The 14,155-nt window shown below is 55.3% G+C and overlaps 3 protein-coding genes across 3 annotated transcripts; all 3 read left to right on the plus strand.

Moving 5' to 3' along the window:
* Positions 1-1,324: 1,324 nt before the first annotated feature.
* Positions 1,325-4,725, plus strand: J4E90_003978 (uncharacterized protein; the record flags this gene model as incomplete). The annotated part of the gene is made up of 5 exons (XM_051433544.1): positions 1,325-1,502; positions 1,554-1,711; positions 1,764-1,857; positions 1,907-2,135; positions 2,187-4,725. 5 exons carry the CDS (start codon positions 1,325-1,327, stop codon positions 4,723-4,725), a joined length of 3,198 nt encoding a protein of 1,065 aa, XP_051292062.1.
* Positions 4,726-8,820: 4,095 nt separating this feature from the next.
* J4E90_003979 (uncharacterized protein) lies at positions 8,821-10,831 on the plus strand (the record flags this gene model as incomplete). The annotated part of the gene is made up of 3 exons (XM_051433545.1): positions 8,821-8,876; positions 8,936-9,092; positions 9,161-10,831. 3 exons carry the CDS (start codon positions 8,821-8,823, stop codon positions 10,829-10,831), a joined length of 1,884 nt encoding a protein of 627 aa, XP_051292063.1.
* Positions 10,832-11,735: 904 nt separating this feature from the next.
* J4E90_003980 (uncharacterized protein) lies at positions 11,736-12,268 on the plus strand (the record flags this gene model as incomplete). The annotated part of the gene is made up of 2 exons (XM_051433546.1): positions 11,736-11,795; positions 11,845-12,268. Coding segments are annotated over 2 exons (484 nt in total), but the record flags the coding sequence as incomplete, so codon positions are not given.
* Between the last annotated feature and the right edge of the window lie 1,887 nt (positions 12,269-14,155).

Below are 14,155 nucleotides of genomic sequence, written 5' to 3' on the forward strand. Positions count from 1 at the left end.
TCTGAATTTATAGGGTGTCTCTGCTGGAAATACTGCCGATGGTCTGCCCCCTATTGGCAGCTCCTGCAGGCTCAGATACAGAGAAACCGTGCCTTCTATGCTGATGTCATATTCATTGAGCCTGCATTCCCGCCAGGGTTCTGCCATGAACACATTGGCGTGCCATCGGAACGCGGGCGGAAGTGAAGGAGAGTTGACTTTGTTCTGTCGTTTCAAAGATACGCCGAAGTACCACCAGGAAGGGTTTGCAGGAAATTGCGCGCGACGGTCACGCGGTTGTCTGGAAGCAAAAAGCAGAGATACGATAAGACGTTGATTATTGACGTGAGCATAAGGGTAAGATGGTGTTCTCACGACACTGCCGTTGCATCCACACAAATTGGCTGCTTGTCGCGTTGCACCTTGTATATTGACATGTGACAAGCCAATTGCCTGCGATAATTGATCAAGAAGATGTGCTCTTGTATCCGAGCATTTACAGTTGGTGCCACTGGCAGCGGCTGTCAGATAGGATGCTCAGGCCTCGGGTGAGTTCAGCTGGTGCATGTGCTTCTTCTCAGCCGCCGCCATAGCATCACGAGTATTAGATTTACAGTGGAGTCAGGTTCATGCGTACGAGACAACGGCCCTTGGGGTCGGGAGCTAGTCGGATCAGCAGCGGGCGCATTACGCAGGGCCAGTCCCACGAGGCGTCGTGAAGTGGTGCTGTGTGGTGTTGAGAGCTGGGATAAGGCTGGTGGTGATGAAGCAGCCCAGGCAGGGCGAGTGGGCGCGATATGAGGCGGTGTCAGCGGTGACACGGTGGGGATGCGCGGTGGATGACGCGACGAGGGACAACACATCAATACAGCCCCGCCAATCGCACACGACAGCCAGGCGTTTGCCGCGTAGATTTTCGAGTACCGGGACTGGTGTGCTGGCGACTAAAGCAAAGATGCGAAACAGAGGCATGTCCCGTGCAGAAGCCACAGCTGCTTGGAGGGCTAGCTGCAAAGGGAGGGCTTGGCGGCGCAGGGATGGGCGATTGACGGGCGTCGATTGGAACTTATTTCGCCTGTACCCTAATGAGGCCTGCCGGACTGCAACTGCCTGCTCTTCTCCTTTCCCGCCAGCAGCCATCCGTCCCCTCGGCCGCCCGAGCCCAGGAACCTCTTTGCAGTGATTTCATACACCTACACTGCTAACACAGCAGCCATACGCAGAAAAAGCAATTGAATAGCATCCGTCCCTGCATCGCGCTACTACCGCGTCGCGCATCCACCCCCGAGCGCATCTGCGTCACTCGCCCTGGTGGTAGCGAAGACCCGCCCCGCCATACACCAACATGCCTTTCTTCAAGAATGTCTTCCACTCCAAGGACAAGCAAAAGGGCGCCAAAACTGCCCCCGAGCCCGTCGCGCCGCCCAAGCCCCGCTGGGAGGAATCATGGACGCGCAAGGATGTCGCGCCCGACGAGATCCAGGAGCTCATCCACGTCTGCACCCAAGAGATGAAATCGAGGGGTACGTCGACACGTCAATTGGCACCCCGCATGCACTGCTAACACCCGACAGCCCTGGACATGCCCTTCATGCTCCTCCCCTTCCGCCCCACCTCCGACACGAGTGCCTCCCGCAACTTCGTACGCAACTTCTTCAAAGCCGCCTATGAGGGCACACGGCAATACACAGGCGAGGGGCTGGCACAGGAACTGCGTCTCACCGAGCCATTGGTAGGCTAACATACCCGTCTCACCACATCGATTCATGCGCTGACGTAGCCAGACGCTCTGCAGTATCATAAAATGGTGCTGGAGCAGACTCCCCGGCGGTGTCGTCACCTGGGACGCATACGAGCTTTTCCGAATCGGCGAGTCTGGTAAGGCGACCGCAAAGACATGCCCAATCACCACTGACGTTCTGCCCAGATTCAAACTTCGCGCGCCACGCGTTCGACACCTTCATACCAATCAGCGTCGACTCTGAGGCTCGCAAGCACATCATATTTGACTTCTTTGATCTCCTGTCTGCGGTCGCCGCAAGAGGCAAGAGCAACGGCATGGGTGGCAGGAAGCTCTCTCGTTTAGCCGGATGGTGGGCTTTTGAGTTCGTTGAAGACGGCAAGGGCTTCGACGGTGGTTATCGCACATGGGAGAAGTAAGCACCCTCGCTGAACCAGACGACCAACGCACACTAACTAAATTGTAGGGCTGCGGACGCTGCCAGCCATCTCTTCTTCGCTTACCTGCGATCGCTATCGCCAGATATGAACGTAGTCGGTGGCATCTCTGCTCTACCACGGTCACTCCAGGCGCTACTCTCCCAGACCGAATACCCTCCGCAAACACCGACCCTCATGCAAACGCGAACGACCAAGGTGGTTATGATTGTCGACTCCGTATCGCCTACACCATTCGCGTTGCTGCGTCGCGCAAAGAACTTCGAATACCGAGACGACGACAGAGCGCTACAGCAGTTCTCCGAATACGACGACACCGTCAAGGCCCTGACTGATGAGTGCCGTAGAGTACTCGAGTGCATTGCTACGGCCAACCAATCGACTGTCTCGGCCGACCCCACTACACCAGACCCGTCGTGGTCCCGCTTTGAAGACTTCGGGTTTTCGGGTATCATGGACAGCTCCGCCAGTACCAACGGTACTCCAGTGGGTGGCAACCCACGAGAGTTCTCTAGTCTCCGAAACGGGCCCCGCTCAAACAACACCGACTTTGGTCGCCCAACCACTCCTTCGTGGGCGGACTTCTTGTCCTCGGGTTTTGCTGACGAGAACAACCAATCTCCTCCAACTACCCTGTTGATGCCAAACCAGAAACTCCCACCACTAGGAGAGCACCGCGTACACAGCTCTCAGTCACACGTACGAAATGGTCTCAGCGAAGACGACCTCGAGCCCGGCGAGCTGGCAAGCATCACCAAATTCGATCTCGACGAGACTTTCTGGTGGGTGTGGATGATCAGTTTAGCTTCCGAAGAGACTACTGATCGCAAGGCTGCGTTCGGAAGATGCACGTTGATCGAGACACGCATCCAGGGCGCAAAGTGGCTGGTCATGGAAGAGCAGGTCAAGGGTGCAGCTGCCCCTGAAGAGGGTGCGTACATTGTGGAGAAGAAGTCCAAATTCAGCTTCACGAGGCGCGGGCGACTTGGTCGGCGGAAGTCGACAGGCAAGAAGCCAACCCCGAAAGAGCCATACAGCCGGACGACTACCAACACGCCAATGAGCAAGACTAGCATTGGCCCCGACCAGCACGCAAGAATACAGGCTGCAGCCGCGAAACTCGCCCAGAACGAGCGTGATGAGAAGGATGCCAAAGAATTTGCGACACGCCGAGGACGTACTGACGATACTACGTCCGTCAAAACAAACAGTGTGCTTACATTGCAGCCACATCTGGTGAACGAGGCTGGTCCAGCCATGCAGTGGGACAAGAAATTTGGCGAAGCCGCCCTCGATAAGGACGCTCTCCGTGCCCAATACCTTGGTGATCACACTGCGGGCAGAGGTTCAAAGAACAACCTTACAGCAGCTGCCAATGGCCGCGCTTCCCCACTGCCTCCGAGCGTGTCAAACCGGGACCTTCCTGCGCTACCGAAGTCTGAGCGAGGAGACTCGCCCGCTCGTATTGATACCACCACGCCTACAAAGGCCTCTGTGACACCAATACCCTGGCCACATGAGTCACCTACCCAGACTCCACTTCCTCAGCAGCAATCCTTCCCCGTTGCAATGACGCGGGAACAGTCCACACCCATCGAGGAAACGCCCTTCGCAACACCACTGCCCATCTCAGATGAGAAGTCTGTTCAGACAGGCGCGACTCCGAACCAGCACCCTGCCTTGAGGAAGTCAATCCCCGATCGCAAGCCAGTCGTAGCTCCTCAGCCCAAGACTCGCGTCAGTGAGGATCAGGGTGCCGCACCTGGAAAGAAGATCTCACCGAACAAGTTGAAGAAGAAGGAAGGCAGTGGATTCAGGAAGCTTTTCGGAAGAAAGAAGACCGAGACGCCTGCAGCAGTGCCTGCGCCTGCGCCCGCGGATGATTCGTACTTCCAAGCATCCGATGCCGTTCGCAGTACCTCTCGACTGGACGATCACCAGCCCAACGTACGAGAGCCATCGCCGACCTACACCGATGACCATCCGGAGCCCGTGCAGGAACCATCGCCAAACTACGAACCTAGTCCTGTGGCATCCTCGCCCGAGGTCGCAGAGCCGATTCAAGCAGGCGGCCCTGTTGCCGGAGCCCCAGCAACGCAACAAGAAATTGACCAAGCCTTCTCTCAATTCGACCAAGGCCCTATGGATGACATGCCTGCTTTCGCCCCTGCTGACGACGAGAGCGAGGACGACGCGGCTGCTGCCCCGACCGTGCCTCGTCGCCAGGTGCAACAGACGAACCCTAGGACCCCAACTCAACGCGCGCCGGAGTATGCGGATGATATTTCTGAGGAGTCTATCGAGTTCACAAAGCAACAATCGCCATCTCAGGACCGATGGGCGCAAATTAGAAAGAATGCAGCAGAGCGCGCCGCAAGGCTCAGCGAAGAACAGGTCCGACGTAGCCGCAGTGTGAGCCAGAGCCAGCGCACCGATGAAGGTGAAACCAGTGGCGAGGAGACCATCGAAAGCCGTGTCGCCCGTATCAAGGCACGTGTCGCCGAACTTACTGGCAACGTTGATGGTCAGCCGGCAGCAGCTGGATCTGGCGCCGGAAGACAGTGGTAGAATGTGCTTTGGTGAGCATCGTGGGCTTCTTCTGCTTAGACCTCGCTAACGGTTCTTCAGATCTTCTTTAGCATCACATACCCGTTCTGTTTTCCCAGCGTACAAACTGCTCGATACCCTTTCCCATTTCGACTTTCTGGTTTTCTTTTCTTCTACGACACTGGGCATTAATTTGTGCTTTCCACGCCTAAATACCCGTCAGCTTCATACACTTTATGGCTGACAATCGGCTTGCTTCATTCCCTCTGTATCTGTTTCGATTTTTCTTACGTTTTGCTGAGATACCTCGGGAGGAATGTACATCGTTGTCTAGGTACACATCTTTGCGGACATGCACAGTTACGTGGTCATGCATGCTCGATGACCGCGATAATACATACCATGGTGGAGACGACGTAGCGTGTTATATGTTCTAGAAAGAGACACTGTTGGAATGTTTAATTCAAGACGTTTTGCTTGTGTAATCACTTTGACGTGTGCAACTTTGAGATGCATTCGATCGTGTTTTGGTGATGATGTTCTCATGCCGATCTTTCTGAACCATTTGGAAGATAGATTGCGGGACTCGGGGATCAGGACTTCCATGCAGCCATCTTCTGGTGCGTTCTGGCTCCTATAAATATCTCCCTCGCTCACGTCAAACTTCTTTCATAACACTGTTTCAATCAATTTACCAAAAAAGCATGAGACCCATTGCATGAGCCCGCTTTCGCGACACAAATTACAGAAGCTCACGATTGACGTCTCGGCCAGCAATGCCAGTCTATCTTCGAGCCTGTGAAGAAGACTTCCTATACAACTGATGTGGCGGTCCCCCACATCATGGGTGCACATCCCGCCTTCTGTCAAGGGTTTTAAAAGATCTTGTCAGACGTCGTCATGTAATCAGTAGAGGTTTCCGGAAGCACACATCGTGTTCTCCTTCCTTCATTAATATCAAAAGCGGACGAAAGAGCGCTCCATAGAATGCTTGGTTGACTGTTTTTTTTTTTTGGATGCATCTTAGAAATGGGGCGGAGTATTGAAGTGAGGTCTTGCAAGGGATGGCGATATTTTATATCTCGCAGCTCACGCTAGTGCGGCACGTGGGCACACTAGCGGAGTCCGGGAGAGAGATATAAAGCTTCAGGCTGGGTACACTTTCTCTTTCTGCAATTCATACCCTTGAGAGGTTTCTACCAAAACTCCAGTCTGAACATGCCATGTGGCTGCGGTGGCGCGCCGCGAAAGCTACGCTGGAAATGTGCATGGGACGGCGCTATGGGCTTCCCGGGCTATCATAATTTCATCTCGTGTTCTTTGGGAATATACGGACCGCAAAACCACGCGGACTCATTAAAGCTTGTACTCGTGGTTTTGGTGAAATGTCGGGGCACAAGGCTTTTAAGTTTTAATTTTTGAAGGTAGGAGAGGGGAACGATCAAGAGACGCTTTATACTTGGAAAGGATGAACTTGGATCACGGGAGTGAAGAATCTAAGACGTAATCGAGATATAGAGACATGACTTTCCTCTGTCTCCAGCTTTTGATTCGAGCGTTCCCTTCTCAGTACAGTCTCGGAAATGGACAAAAAGATGCAGACAAAAGGGTCATGTCACTGCACGTATCATGATATATCCTCCCAAGAAAGGAATCTGCCTCTTCGTTGCCAGATCCCCAAGATTTGCAAGGGCTTCGGAAGTCTCAGACGTTCCTCACTGTTCCCATAGAGCCTCCTACACCCCTTACTGAATTCTCTCAACTCACATGTCCGGGGTCAGTATAGTAGGATGTACGCAACGCGTAACAACAGAGTACCCCTATCTGACGAAGCGCTTCATCATAGTGGAGTCATGGTACCAACAACCCATCCATGGATCTGCTCGATTGCTGTATCGCTGAAGCTACGCGCTCAGAGAGGGCTTTCGAAAAAATTGGCCAAGCTCAAGATGTCGGTTTCTATTCTGAACTACCTATCCATCCCCATCCCCGCTCCCCTGATAAGTGTGCCTCGACGATCTCTTGTAGGCGCCGACGACGTGCAGTAGTTGATAGTGAAGATCGAGAACGCATCGTCTCTGTCATCATGAAGTTGGGATTAGTATATCAAATCTGAGACGTCCAGAAATAACGTCCGAGCAGTGTACCTGCATCTACCACGCGGTCTTCCCTGAGGCACAGGTCTCGGGTTGGGGCCAGAGGTCGTAGTGATTGGAGAAATGAGAATCCCGAGGGCCAGCATGCGGCCCAAAATAACACGAGATGTGTACCTGCATCGACCAGGTCTCTGGGAGAGGGTTAGGTGATGATAAGAAACAAAGGGATGGTTACCGGGTGGTGTGCATGTGAGACTAAGAATAACAGCCGAGGAGTGTACCTGCATCTGATAGAGGGGTTAGACGCGCCGGGCCGCTTATTTTCCGGCGGGCGTCGTTTCTTTGATGAAGATGAAGTGACGCGTTGCTGAGTGATGCGGGTATCTGGGATGCTTCAATTAGAACCAACAAGCTTCAATGGAGAGCACTTGTTCGGTAGAGCCGCTGGCCCTGTGTGAGGCACAGTCGCTTCAGCAGGTGAAGACCGCAATCACATAGACTAGTCTCGCAGCGGTGGAGTATACGCAAGCGGAATCATGAGCTAGTAAAGCCGGGGAAGGGACACGATGCCGGCGGCTAGGCGGGTGAGATCATGTCAACGGGAAAACGACAAGGGCGGACAGGAAGTGTTAGACGAACAGCAGCTTAGCAATGTGTAATGATCTGGAGCTTTGGATGTGTGGTGAGGTAAGCTGGGGCAGTCAGTCAATCAGACGCGGTCGTGGGTGCGTCATGCCAGGCGTGGGAGTGGGTTTGCGGCATGGCCTTCTAAAAATATCGCGTTTCGGACATGGGAGGCAGCCGCGCTAGGAACCGCGTGCTGCGAGCCCTAATCCAACTTCAACGCCTGGGGACATGGAAGCAGATACTGGAGACGATGTGTATGGACGCTATCCGATCGTCTGCAAGCGACGTGACTGCATAGAGATTAACAGGGAGTGTGAAGATACAGAGCACATGGGTGCCGCGCCGCATCCGGCGGGGGGTGCGGGGTGCCCTCGACGGCTGCCTGTATTGAATGATTGCAGTCGCAGAGAGCGGAGGACTCGCTGGCGGGCCGCAGCTCACCCAGGGACTGCCCTCACAGTCGAAGAGGCTACTGTTTGAGAGGTTTGATTGAGCCAGTGCTCCGCCATGTGTGGCTAGCAAAACACGGTCTTGGAAAGGGTGCAAATGGCGCACCGGTAAGTGTAATGCCGCACAAGGAGCACCGGCCGACCGAATGCCTCCGCCCTGCGCCTATCCCACGCTGGCCAACGTCTGCAGCCTGGGTCGACTCTCGTCATTATCTCTGCAAGCGCCGACTCGCGTGCCCGGTGGTCGTGGCACGCAAGAATAGCGACGCCCGTCTGGTCGCTGCAGAGCCGGTCAGACGGCCCTGCTAATCTGAGAGGCAGCTCACAGCGAGGTAGCGCAATGCCGGCAAAAGGCAGCTGTCTCATTCTGCTACTGTACGGCATCAAGGGTCTGTTCTGCGCGTGTGAGGCCGCTGGACCCCGGCTCTGATATGTCCCTAAAATAACTCAGCTGGGCGTCGCAGGTGGAGTAAACAGCCCAAGTGCAGTTAGCCGGCCCAGCGATGATTGACGTACAGATTGCACACCCAATTGCAAGGGCACGGCGGACGTGGCACGAAGGTCCAAACCGAGCAAATAAGCTGTAACCGGGCATATTAGCGAGCGGATGGCCTGGGCTCTGCAGACGCCAGATTTCTAAATATAGGGGCGCCCACCCACTCCATCATCGTTTCCTCTGCACATCACGTTCAGAGCCTCACGCTTCCTGTGAGTGCAGCAACCGACCTTTGTGTCGCGCATCACAGCCATATAGCCCTGGAGTCGCGAAAAAGAATCGAGCATCCACCGCGCCGATTCTCGCCGCCCACTCCCTCCTGGCCGCGCTGAAACGCTGCACGTCTTCGTGAACACGCCTCTGCCGCGCAAGCTAGTGCCATCGTGCTCTGCTCCTCGAAGCCTCGCCGTCGCTCCATGCGCCTGCCCGTCTAGCATCGCCAGCCACCATGGGTCGCAGAAAGATTGAGATCAAGGCCATCAAGGACGACCGGAACCGCTCCGTGTAAGTCAGCTGCCAGCACCGCGCCCTCACCTGCATCTGCAGCCACTAACCCGCGGCAGCACCTTCCTCAAGCGCAAAGGCGGCCTCTTCAAGAAGGCGCACGAGCTCTCGGTGCTCTGCTCCGTCGACGTGGCCGTCATCATCTTCGGCCACAACAAGAAGCTCTACGAATTCTCTTCCGGCGACATCAACGAGACGATTGGCCGGTACCAATATGTAGGCATCCCCGACGACCCTGGATCGAGAGCCGCGCTAAAGCAGAATGACACTGACAGGTCACGCAGTATGGCGGAGCCCACGAGCACAAGGGTCCAGAGGACTTTATGGGCAAGAAGGACGGCGACGACGAGGATGATGAGGACGACGAGGGCGCCCTGCCCCGGGACTCGCACACCCCGCCCGAGCACTCGATGATGCCCCATCACATGCAGCACTCGCAGTTCCAGCACATAAGACACGGCGCGCCGTCCATGTCGCCGCCAATCGGCAACGGCGCCTTCCAGCAGCGAGGGCCCTCCCCACAGCCGCCGCATCACCTGTCGCGACCGAACTCGCGAGTAGGCCACATCCGCAGACCGAGCTCCAACCTCGCGCCGCCGCAGCCCTACCCTTCGCAAGCCCCTCAGCCGCCCAACAACTATGCCTACATGCCGACCCCGCCCTTCTACAACCCGCAAGCTGCCCAGCAGATGGCGCCCAAGCCCCAGCCTACACCGCCCGCCGCCCAGTACCAGTTCACGCACCCCATGCCCACACATTCTCAAGTCCAGTACATGCAGCAAGAGCAGCAGCGCCGACAGTCTATGCCACCCACCTTCCAGCAGCAGCAACAGGCACAGCACCAACATCAGCAGCAGCAGCAACACCAGCATCAACAAGAGCAGCAGGCCCAGGTACAGGCGCAACAACAGGCTCAGGTGCAAGCTCAGCAACAAGCACAGCAACAGGCTCAGCAACAAGCCCAACAGCAGCAACAACAGCAACAGGCTCAGCAGCATCGATTGTCTCCACCACCTCCACCCCCGCAAGTGTCTCAGCCGCAACAAGAGCACCCGCAACAGCCCACAATCACCGTTCCGTCGCCGCCGCAACAGAACGATTTCCAGAGCCCCCCTCTTCCTCAGCCCAAGCCACTACACGCGTCTGCCAGACACAGCATCTTCACACCCATCGACGATAGCCAGTCCATGCTCGCAGCACACTGGGGCAGCAGCAACAACTCAAACCTGTCTCGCAGCGAGGCTCCCTACATCAAACAGGAGAACCGAGCGCAATCGATTGACGTGGCCGCCATGTCGCGATTGCAGCCAAACGGGGACCCGAAGCCTCAAGCGCAGCCTCCACAAGCGCCTGTTCAGCAGCCGCCGCAGCGAACACAGTCTACGTCTTCCATGCCCACCATTCCTCCTCCGTCGCGAACAAACAGCCTACGCATGGGTGGTGAAAGCAAGCCGAGATTGAGGGTACAGATTCCAAGCGAACAGTCAGACGCTGGAAGTGCGACGGCCGACTCGTCTCCCAAAGACTCTGGGACGACGGGTGCAACTCCTGGACGAAGCACCGACGCATCGCACTCTTCCGGCGTAGTTCTGCCTCCTCCGTCACCAAGTGCCAACTCGCTGCTCAGTGCCGGTGCAACTGGCCCGCCCAACCCTTTCGCTCGTCCTCCGCCGCCATCGAACAGCAACTCGTACGGTAGTCGCGACAACATGGAAACCCCCATCTCAGCACTTCCCAGTCGCTTTGTTGAGAATGGCCTGCTTCCCTCGCCTTCGAGCTTTTACCCCGAGTGGGGTTTTGGCCGCGACTCCAACATGCTGCCGAGCCCCTTGACTTTCCAGACTCCGGTAGCCCCGAACGGACCCAGCTTCGCCCGCGACGACTCTGCCGAGCGCAAGCGCAAGACGTCTGATCAGGGCTCAGATGACGGCAACCAGAAGCGAGTCAAGACTTGAGCAGCGTAGCGGAGCTCGAAAAGTTGTTTTGAAGCGATCTTCTTTCTCGTGTGGCCTCGGCCATGCTGTATTTGTACCCCTTATTTTTATCCTCCTGTTACGGTCTTTACTTCCTGGAGGCCAGCCAGCGATGCTCGATGCATACTATATACCGTTGTTTTTGTTTGAAGGAATTGTAGAACTTGGGTGCAGGGGCGTTGGATACCCAGGATGATTGTCGTTGTTATCATCTAGTATTTTGTCTCGTTTCACAATTTGACGGTTGCACTTGGACACCCTCGGGCGCCCGGTTATGGCATGACGAAAGATCAGAGTTGCGATTTGTACTTCTTTGTAAAAAATAATATCAATGAACAACTTGGAGGAGTCCACCTAGACATACAAGGATACCCCATTACGCAAGCTCTACGTGACTCGGCACTGGAGGGAACGAATGACCTGCAAACCCCACAGCAACTGGCCGAACTTTCGGAAATCGGAACATTGGGTAAGAATACCACGATCAAATTTTGCGCTATGCCTACACGGACTTGCCCGTATTCGCATCGCGGTAGACATTCCCTTGTTGTTGACCGGCACGAGGGCTAGTGCGTCATAGGGCCAAGCCTACTGCCCCGCTGCGCATATGCCTACCCAAGGGGTCGCCGTTGGTGTCAGCCGCAACCGGGCTGTGAAGGGCAACGTTGGGCTTTGATCGCTGGAGCCGCATCTTACTCGGCTGATCGCAAAGCCTTTGTACGATAACCTACTAGCATCTCCCTGTGTTTGGGAGTCACTTGTCTGCGTGACGATTGCTGCCCGCGCCGAGAAGCTGAAGCTTGGTGTCACCTTCATATATCATCAGCCCTCGACCTTGCGACATCTTGCTTTCCACCTTGCAAACACACGACGACTCGCTCCCACCATGGCGTACAACAAAGGCTTCAACCCGGACAGGCTGCCTATGCACGCCGAGCCTGAGCAGGTACGTCTTTGGAGTCCCTCGACGCGCCTGCAGGACTGACGTAGACCAGGCTGCTGCGATGATGTCGCAAAACGCATCCGCGGCCTCACGCCCACCGCGCACCAGCTCCGCGCGTCCCGACTACAACAAACCTCCCCCACCCGTTCCCAGCGGTCAGAGATACGACACTCGTCCCGATGAGCGCTACGGTGGTGGACGCGGCGCAGGAGGTGGTGGATATGACAGCAGACCCCCACCAGGCGCATACAGCGACCCGCGGTACGACGGCCGATACGACGCGAGGCCAGACAACAGAATGGGAGTTGGATCGCCTCCACCAGTCAACTATGGTCATGGACCTCCGCCACAAGGATACCATGGAAGGCCGCAGTTGGCGCAGCAGTCGAGGCCGCCGCCTACTCCTGCGCCGCCGCCAAGAGATGCGAATGACCGCGAAGCGCTGTGGAGGCTGTTCGGCGCGGTCGACAAAGACAGTATGTCGTAGCAAGACTTCGCATGTACAGAATGCTAACGCATGCGACAGAGAGTGGTGAGCTCACAGAGGCTGAGCTGCGAACAGCGCTCGTCAATGGAGACTGGACACCTTTCGATCCTCATACTGTCCGTATGATGATCCGAATGTTCGACACCAACAGATCTGGTTCTGTCAACTTTGATGAATTCTGGTACTTGACCTCGTCCCTCTCGTGACCGGTTCAAGCTAACACATTGTTTGTAGTGGGCTCTGGGGCTTCCTCTCAGCTTGGCGCAGCCTGTTCGACCGTTTCGACCAAGACCATTCCGGCAGTATATCCTACGCTGAATTCAACGAAGCCCTCATCGCCTTCGGATACCGTCTCTCCCAAGCGTTCGTCACACTCTTGTACCGCACGTACGACCGCGACGGACGCAACGCGCTGAGCTTCGATCTGTTCGTGCAAGCGTGTATTAGCCTGAAGAGGATGACGGACGTCTTCAAGAAGTATGACGAGGATCGCGACGGCTATATCACGCTGAGCTTGTAAGTGACATCCGAAGGAGTGTGAAAGAAAGCTTTTCGAACAAGTGCTAACTGTATTCGTAGCGAGGAGTTTCTCACAGGTGCGCAAGCTTTATTCCTCTTCAACTCGATTTCGGCCTCCACTGATACCGGACTCTACTAGAAATCATCCGCCAGCGATGAGCAGCAGGAACACATGTACACCATTTACGCAACATTTGGATGCGTTGCCACTCTGGGCATTCTCCGGCATTTGGTCACCTACGCAAAAGCGAGCAGGATGTCGTCATGGCCCATCCCCAAGTGCCATGTTACGTCGGAGTATGACGGAACATCTGGACTGGTATCCAAACGAGCGAGGAACATGCGTAGTTATGGTCGGAGACCAGGCATACTTGATGAAGGTAATGAATCTAGATACCCGTTTGATACAGACGAAAACATTGATACTACATCTGCTTCTCTCCGTTGACGTGCTCGCTATCTTCAGACAGGCCTGGAGATAACATCAACTTAAAAACATGCAAAGTGTTCAGCCTAACGCCAATGTAGGCTCCAGGCTGTCCTGGTTTTTAGACAGACTACCAGCACCTAAACCTCTCTCTCCACCCCCACCTCTCCCTTCCGTCACCGCCGCGGCGACGGTAGTAATAGTCGTCGTCGTCATCGCCTCCAGCATCGTACCTCATCACTCTCAATCCTGACCCAGCGTGCGTGTATGAGTGTTCCCGCACGCGACGCCCTCCCTCGCGGCCTTCTTGGTAGCCGTTGTAGTCGAATGCGGGGCCGTAGTGAAGATGTCTTGAAATGTAGTCAGTGCTAGTAGGAAAGACAACTATATACAAGACGGCGTGAAGTGTCGTGAGAGAGTAGATAAACCTACGGAGCCTGGTCATATCCAAAGCCTCGGGGTCGAGATTGGTACCGTGGCATGATGGGATCTTGTTGGGGGATATGTTACTTGCTGCAAGGTAAGAAGAATGGTTGGGTGAGCTGGAAGTTGACGGAAGACGGTCTGTAAATGAGTAGGTGGATTTGCGAAGAAGGCGATGATAAAGTATAGGGAGGCTTATGCTGGATTTTCTGGTTATATAGTACAAAAGAGAAGGACATGAATGTCGGAATGACGATGCATACTTGAGTTGGCATACATCGGTGTCGAGTACACGTTGTAGTAATTCGTGTTGCGTATCGCGCACGCGTACATGGTAAACAGTAATGACGATTTTTTACAGACGATGGTGGCCAACAGTGTATGAAGGCGCACTTCAATGAAATGTCCCGTTGCGTGGCTGATCGATGGCGCGTGCTGATCTTTTGGCCTTCGCCTTGCGGTATGAGAGAAGTGCATGCATGTTAACGTAGGGGAAAACTGAACACC

This window comes from Alternaria incomplexa (genome assembly GCF_024043165.1).
Source record: "Alternaria incomplexa strain BMP 0042 chromosome Unknown scaffold_5, whole genome shotgun sequence".
Lineage (NCBI taxonomy): Eukaryota > Fungi > Ascomycota > Dothideomycetes > Pleosporales > Pleosporaceae > Alternaria > Alternaria incomplexa.